This window comes from Sparus aurata, chromosome 24 (genome assembly GCF_900880675.1).
Source record: "Sparus aurata chromosome 24, fSpaAur1.1, whole genome shotgun sequence".
Classification (NCBI taxonomy): Eukaryota; Metazoa; Chordata; class Actinopteri; order Spariformes; family Sparidae; genus Sparus; species Sparus aurata.
The window spans coordinates 2507014-2515453 of record NC_044210.1 but is presented as its reverse complement, the minus strand read 5'-3'; the positions used below and the strand labels follow the sequence as shown (position 1 = coordinate 2515453).

General features: G+C 39.3%; 1 protein-coding gene across 1 annotated transcript in view; it reads left to right on the top strand.

Annotated features, from left to right (window-relative positions):
* The first annotated feature begins 1395 nt into the window (after window positions 1–1395).
* pudp (pseudouridine 5'-phosphatase) overlaps window positions 1396–8440 on the top strand; it is a 33167-nt gene continuing 26122 nt past the window's right edge. Inside the window, exons 1-3 of the mRNA XM_030409322.1 lie at window positions 1396–1623; window positions 2351–2569; window positions 4022–4251. Of these exons, the coding sequence (XP_030265182.1) occupies window positions 1554–1623; window positions 2351–2569; window positions 4022–4251 (519 nt within the window). The 5' untranslated portion in view covers window positions 1396–1553. The remainder of the gene's footprint in view (window positions 1624–2350; window positions 2570–4021; window positions 4252–8440) is intronic.

Genomic DNA, 8440 nt, shown 5'->3' with positions numbered 1-8440 from the left:
GACACAGTGAACAATGGAGATGTGAGACACTGAATTCAAACTAAACCGTCCTGTGATCTTGTGATGGGATCACAACAGCCGCGTCAGCATGTTCACGTGCCGACCTGCGACTACTAAGCGGGATTACTACATTATTACACCAATATCACGTATGTGGTAGTTACTGCTCTAGGTCCATGTTTCACCATGACAATGACGCACACTTTGGAAATGTTACCAACACTGTTGCGGCTGGTCGCAATTGTAAATACGTTGCTGAGACTTAGAAGGGCAATTTTCAAAAGGCCACTGACCTTGTTCATTATTTTTCTTCGTGGGATTTGAAGAAATTCTGTGAAATTCAATCATAATTCACGCATTCCTGTGACAACACCTCAACCCACGGTATATCCAAGAATCTACACACACGCCATTACTTTCTGAAATCCCTGAGATGTTTATTCTAACCACGCTAGAAGAAAGAATGTAGATATCACACCCCGACGAGACATGTAACACCTATTATTGTTCTTTATGCGAAAAATAAAATTCTGCGAAAATGTGATAATCTGGGACAGGTCGCTTTGTCAAATGAGACACTTGAATTCAAAAAAAGTCTTAATCACCTTACTTTATGCATGCCTGGCTCATTCAAAAGCATTGAATGACAAGGACAGAAAGCTGAAACAGTATTGTTTTCATTATTGACCAGATAGATTAGATTTATATCAATCATCAAGATACTTGGTTTGAATTCATTTAAAACATGAATATAACATTTCACATCACTTTAAAATATCTGTTCAAGTTCAACCAATAGCAAGCGGAACTGATTATTAATTTGAAATTCATTCAATTCTCCATTCTATTGAAGTTGTATTACCTTTGAATGAATTAAACAAAAATCGAATAACAGCATGATTATTATTATTTGTTTTCCCTTTAAACTCTCTCATTATGTATTTTCTTTTACACAACAAGATAATCTACTGTAACTGTCAAAACATAATAATTATTATCAGTTTGATTTGATGAGAGTAATTACGCTGCTTAATGACTGTCCCAGATTACCTGAACCTGCTGTCCCACATTCTTAATGACATTTGATGAACTGATACAACTAAACACATTTTGAACATCTGAATGAATACACTGTTGCGTCAACCTAATTTAATGTAAACAATTTGGAAACATTTTCTTCTTTGTAACAGATGTATGTTCTCAACATTATTCTTACCCTAGAAATGGTTGAGAAGTTTTAAATTTGAAATGCTCCAGGAACCAGCGCGGACTGCATTTCCCAACAGCCATTGCGCCGGGACGACTAAAATGCATCCCTGAACGGGGTCAAGCTCCCTTTCAGACTAAAATATATAATTTATCACGGTCGTATCGTGGTTTTAAACGAGCCAGTTGGGGGGAACACCGTGTAAGAGCCTGGTTTCGGAGGTTATTGGAGCGCTACGTGACATTTTCAGCGTCTTGTTTCATCCTGTCACAGCGCGGTGGTAGCTTCTGTCCACCCCCTGTCTTCGTCATCCCGTTTGACGCGGAAGTAACCCTCCGAATGAAACATGTCTGTGTCGAGCGGTTCCTACCAACCTGTGAGCCATGTCCTTTTCGACATGGATGGATTATTATTAGGTCTTTACATTACTGTGTGTTTCACCCGTTTTCTTTCACTGTCTCATACGAGGTTGCTCGTATCCCGAAGCTACGTTGATACAGAATCTCATTCAGTCGCTACGCAGGCTAATCGTGCACAGTTTAGAAGTCGCCATGACGAACTCCATGGGAAAACACAGAGATTTATGATTTCTTTGCACACAGCTACAATGTCGAGTCACGTCGGATATCAGCTAATATAGTTCCTTTAACGGTATCATCTAGAGGTTAATTCGGCATGTATTTAAATTGTCTATCGGTGCTTTAAATGTTTGAAATCAGTGTTAAGTGTTTTCAAGCCAAAAGTTTCACTGACAACTTATTTATTATCAGAGGTGCACAATTAAATGGTTGAACATCACACAAATGAATTATATTTAACTGATAATAAGCATGATACTACTGCACCATTTAAGACTGACTTGTCTGTGAAATGATACAACTTGACTATCATTTGATGTAAATCTGGATTTGATGTCATTGTTAAACGTCACATTTGGTTAGATGTGAATACTTTTGTGTAGTCAGGACGTGCTGTTGAACGCTGCACTTTTAATTTGCACATTTTACTTTTACAGTTTGAGGTCACACTCAAACTGTTATCTGTCTCGTCTTTTCATTTGCAATTCATATGAGATCCCACATTAATTAATTAATCTACGTTTAATTGAACTCCACTCATTTTCATTTTGTATTCTCACTTTAGACACAGAGCGGCTCTACACTGTGTCCTTCCAGGAAATTTGTGACCGCTTTGGAAAGCGGTACACCTGGGACGTGAAGTCGTCGGTGATGGGCAAAAACGCTGTGGCTGCTTGCCAGATTATCCGGGACACTCTGGAGCTTCCCATGACAGCTGAGGAACTTCTGGCTGAAACCCGACAAATACAAGAAAAGATCTTTCCCTCTGCCAAACTCATGCCAGGTACGCCACTCCTCCTGAACATGACATCCAGTGCCACGTTTAGGCCACTCACAAAATAATCAGACTAAAAGATGAAGAATCCATGAAATGCAGCTCACGAGCAGCCTCACATTAGCTCTTATATGGGCTGCTGTCGTTATTCTACAGGTAGCAGTGATGCTTCTTACGCATCTGTACCTGTGTACCTGATACTCAATGCTACAGCTGCACTTCACAATCTTTCTGATGATCATTTTATTCTGGAAAAAGTAAAAAAGAAATAAACAAAAACACTAACCAAGTCATATAGATCTCCGCTGTGACTAAGTGTTTGACAGTTAAGGTTTCAGTTTTATATATGTGGTGAGTCATGGCCTTACGTCTGAGCGAGGGTTATTTTAATCCTGTGTGCTACTTTATTTCAAGGTGTAATGTGTCTAATTATCACAACGACCTGCTGTTGCTTTAATAGAGAAACACTTGAAATTGGCTCTTAAAATGAAGTACTGGATACCACGTCCATTGGTGTTACACAAGGATGGTGATTCAGTAGGTGAAGCAGTCATGCATTAACCTCATCAACCACGAATGCCTGGATTCAGTCCTTTAGATATCATGTTGTACTTGAATTGTAATGGAGAGCACTGAGCAAAGAGCAAGTGCTCACTGTTGAGAATGTCACATGCAATGCATGCTGGTATGTCCAGGCCATGTTGATAGACCAGACAACCCCAACTAACATTTCATAGTGAAAACCTGTGTTGCAAAATGACCAACAAATTAGCTTAATTACTTCATGCAGACCAGTGGCTGTGACACAAGCAGCATCATTCAAACACGTATCTGTCTATTGTGTATTTACATGAAGGATTAAAAAGTATATTTACTAAAATGCCTGGATCTTCCATGGAGGACACCAGGAAGCAAATGTCAACAAACATGGCGACCACGAAACGGTCATCACACCGAAAATGGTGTAAAGCTCTATTAGTTCTTCAGAACTAGAGAAACTTTGTTCAGTACCTACAGTCTTGCCTCATATCCTGACATACTGCCTTGCAAAGCTTTGTGACATATACACTCCAAATATGCAGGTTCTATATGATGCAGAAATGTAATGAAGTGGCAGCATGGAGCAGTGATAACTACGAAGAGATCTGTCCAGTGTCCATGTTCTCTTCCGGTTAAAGGAGTGTGTTCATTGAGGGAGTTTTTATTGCAGGTTTTATAGACGGACATGACTCTGTAGATTAAAATCCTCCCACAGCTCTGCACGGCCATCTGGTCACCATTGAAATTAAAAGTAAGAATCAAAAGATAAAACATATGTAATGTCTGGAAAGGAGCTCCATATCAGCAGATGGTTTTATTTCAGATATCAGCCTCGCATCGTGAAAAACTAATGCATTAGTCCTCATATAAACCTCGGATGGACCTTAAGTCTCATTTTAGTATGGTCATGTGTACCACCAGGTGTGGAGAAACTGGTCCACCATCTGAAGAAGCACAATATCCCCATTGCTGTGGCAACCAGCTCTGCTGGTGTGACGTTCAAGCTGAAGACGAGCCAACACAAAGACTTCTTCAGTCTGTTTGACCACATCGTTCTGGGTGATGATCCCGATGTGAAGAACAGCAAACCTCAACCGGACTCCTTCCTGGTTTGTGCCAGCAGATTCAGCCCTCCAGCCTCTCCAGAGAAGGTAAGCACTTAGATCACAGCCGTACCATCGATGAAGTCTTGCTTGTTCATTTGAATATAGGCTTGGGCAACCCGCTTTGTTAGATTTATTTTAAATGCTGTTTAAATGCATTTTGGCTTAATGGAAAGAGCGGAGGTAACTACATGCAGATTTGGATGAAGCAGTGGCACTCAGTAGAGCTCATACCTCCCCTTTAATTCAGTCAAATCTAATCCCTTTTCAAACTTGAATATTTATTTTGTAATGATGAAGTCCCTATATTTGGATCCAACGTACCTCAATGATTATAATAAATCTACCGTTAGCCTAGCACTCATATTCACCATTTTATTCAAGGTCAGAGGCGACGAATGATTGGCGATAACAAAATAACATTTAATCTATTCATTAACATCACATCTGCCACATCTTTGGTATTGACATATTGAAAAATGCTGCGGTAAAACAACTTAAAAATAGTGAAGAGGTTAGGCTTAGAGTGGCAGCAGCTCTAAGCCTATATGTAATAATGAGTGGGGTTGTGGGTCAGTAATTGATTAAGAGAAAAACTAGGAATACATGATATGGATGTCTATCAGCCAATACTGATAAGGTCACCTATAATTTCTTGTCTGTGTTATTTAAAATAAGTTCATAACAGTCATTTATGCACACATGGAGGTCGGAAGGTAGGTAAGATGTAGTGAGCAACAGTGGGTTACGGATTTCTCGACAGGACCTATTCAGTAGTCCGGCCCTTACAGTTTTCATCTCTGCTGAAGTTTTTAATTAAAATGTATGATTTTTTTGCCACATAGAAGATCGCCAGAAAGGTAGTGTGGTGCTAGCTACTTTAAACGATTTTATTTCATACCGGGTACAAACCATGGGTTGAAAATATGATCAGAGCTTAGACGTGACACAAAATGTGGTTCAGCACACAGAGGAGATGTAGGACTATATGTCAGCAGCATGTCAGGCAGTTTGTCTTCCGTCGATCTAGTCGTATTTAGCTGCCTGTATGTCAGCCAATAGCTTTTTATTTGCAGCTAATGTGTTCCACTTGCAGTAATGCAGACAGGGCCTGATGTCAGCCGCCCTCTGCGCTGACAGACACACACTTCTACTCTGGCACTTTGATCAAAAGTGGTGTGCTTTCAGGGTTCACGGGCTGTTTAAGACATATATTTTCAGACTCTCTGGAAGCCTTTTGCTGTGTTGAGTCAGTCTAAAATAGCTGCCAAATATCGCACTTAAAGACACCAAATAACAGTGTGAGGTCTGACCTACTTTCATGAAAACACTCGCACTGTAAAGCATATGTTAAAAATGGTGGTATTTAGCAAATTTGAGCAAATCTACTGTTGCTCACAGTTCGATGCATGAACTAATAATTCAATATGATTATTTCATGCTTGGATTTGCATGAAATTCTGTTTAAAACTCTTAATTGTGTACAGTCCTTCTTGAAATATACTGTATATGATGCACATTGTCACCTATACATCATGATCTTCTTATGTTAATGATTTATTGTTTAATTGATAATAGTAAAAGTGATCAGGGTTCATTAGGGTCCAGTTCCAGGAGTTATGAAAGCTGCTGACCAAGCTGTTGTAAGAGGACTTCTGTGGACTGGTGTCTATTTCCTTTTAGAAGTTGGAGACTACAGTTAAAATGTTCCAAAAAGGACTTAACATCGGCAATAGAAAACTCAGAGTTAAATACTAATTGCACATTGTAATGGCTGTAGAAAAATTACACCATCTGCCTACATACAGTATTAGTCCCCTACAAACCACGTTTTCCAATGATATTCGCTCTACAACTGGTATGGATTTTTTCCCAGGAAAATGAATGACAAGTTGTAGCGCAAAGGAAGCAACTCTGCCATTGCACATCCAAGCAGTAAGAGGAGCCAGTGGAGCCAGTTTGTGCCACTTGTTCAGAGCAGCTAAAAATGTAACAAGATTATTCCTCTTCTGTGGCAGTAAACACAACACATGCACCCAGGGCTTTCCACAAGAATATGGACTAGCCAGCCAGTAGGACAAAATATGGCTAACTAGTGTCAGTCAGGCATGGCCCATGTGGTGGCCCATTCAATTCAATTTCAATTTTATTTGTAAGGGACAATTAAAACATAAATGTAATCATTGAATGCATTGCACCAGAGTTAGCCTTAGGCTAATTTACATCTGCATTTCCATTGGCAATAAACACAAATACAAATACAACATATATGAAAACATCAATCATCATTAAATATATAGAACAAGTTACAAATAGCAATACATTGCATATGAAATGTCCCATACAGAGTGGCATACACAGCTCACAACACCCAATTTTAATGCCACTATTCTACCATATACACTAAAATGTAACTGATAATTGAAACTATTTTATTAGAATGAAAAGCTATGATAACGTTTTGTACTTGAACTGTAGTGACAATTTTGGTATTTTGATCTTCGTCACACTATTTGCAATGTTAGGCAACGTTTCTTCAGAGAGAAAAGACGTGTACGTGTACGTGTTTATTGGCTTCTAATAGGAATAAAAATGACGTAAAGGCCTGCATGTGATTTGAGGGGAGTAGGCTGCCAGATAATGTGGTTTAATAAGTAAATGTGATGTGATAGATATTCAGAGTTAGACAAGGGGTAGGATTAGGCATTTCAACAGATATCATTTGTGGAACACCCAAAGCATATTTAAGTGTTTTATGTACAATAGTCGGTGTACCACGGTACCATCAGACGCACATATTGGTGAGGATCACATCAGAGAGGAAAACAGTAGTTAGTGGGTGTAACTTTAGTTGTATGAATGCATGTAAATCCTTCTATGTTATTGTTTAGTTATCACAGCCATGTCATTTTCATAATGCTAAAACACTTATGATGTATTGCATAGTGCCATGACGTAGCAGAAAGTGACACTGGTGATGGTGATGAAAACAGTATACCGCCCACCCCGCAGCCTGTCATAATAATATGGTTATTGAGTTATTGTGTGACATATAGACAAGCTATCAACAAGTTACTTTGAAGAGCAACAGAAAGGCAGCCAATAAACCCACCATGCTAGGTGTGCAGGGCCCTATAAAATCTGTTTTATTTTTTCCCTAATTCTGTTTCATTTTTTCCCAAATTCCGTTTTTTCCGTTTTAATTTGTGGGAATTCCACTTCCATTTTTTTTTTACCTTTTACTCTTATTATACTACCAAAAACTGTGTGTTTTTAATGTAAATGACTGAAATGTGCACAAATTAAATAGAAATTACCTTAAATTTATTGAAAATATTTAAAAAATTTGCAAAGATGACCAACAAAATGAGAAATTGTATCTGTGAGAGTATGTCAAGTTAGCATACTAACCAGCTAGCAGTGAAAACACCAACCCTCCCTCTGTCCTCTGAGCTCCCAGCCCAAGCAGAGTCAGCTAATAGGGCTGTGGCTTACGGGGCTAACTAGCTAACAGCAGCTACTGCTAGCAGCAGTTAACAGTCACTCTGGTGTTATATGCCGATAATATGAATCGGACAGGTGGCTAACTCTCACGCATTACAACTTTAATTATGATTTCTCAGGTCTGTTTCTTTGCAAAACAACAGTTCACCTGACACATAAAAGTCGTTCGGGAACTGCTCGGTTCTGTACTGAGGGGTTAATGTCAAGTTTCTCAGTTTCTCAGACAGAGCTGTGGGCAGCTGCTTTGCATGCTTACACTGTTTTGATGGGGGAGCTCAGTCTGTGGAGGGGGCTTGTTGTGCCACCCAGATTTGCTTCCCTCCATGCAGTTTTCCCCAGACATACGTTCCTCTTCCACACGAAAACAGCATGTCAGTGAAATGATGTCAAATTCCGCGATATTCCGCTTAAAAAAGTAGATTTCATTGTAATCGGCCAAATCTGCGATTCCGTCCGCGATTCCGTGATCGAGGAAATCATAGGGCCCTAGGTGTGGGCAGGGGTCAAACTGTAACCGTGGAGGTTTAAAACATTACTGTTTAGTCTGGTGTTAGGTTTCACTATAAGGCCCTTGAAGGCTGTTATTTACAATGTCTTACCTGAACTTACGTGGAGCAGTGTCGGCTAACAATGCGTTTAAGCTCACAGAACAAATATATTAAGACTAGACATTAGATAATATGAAAACTTCATCATGATTAACTGGACCAAAATAATTGCAGTTCACAATATG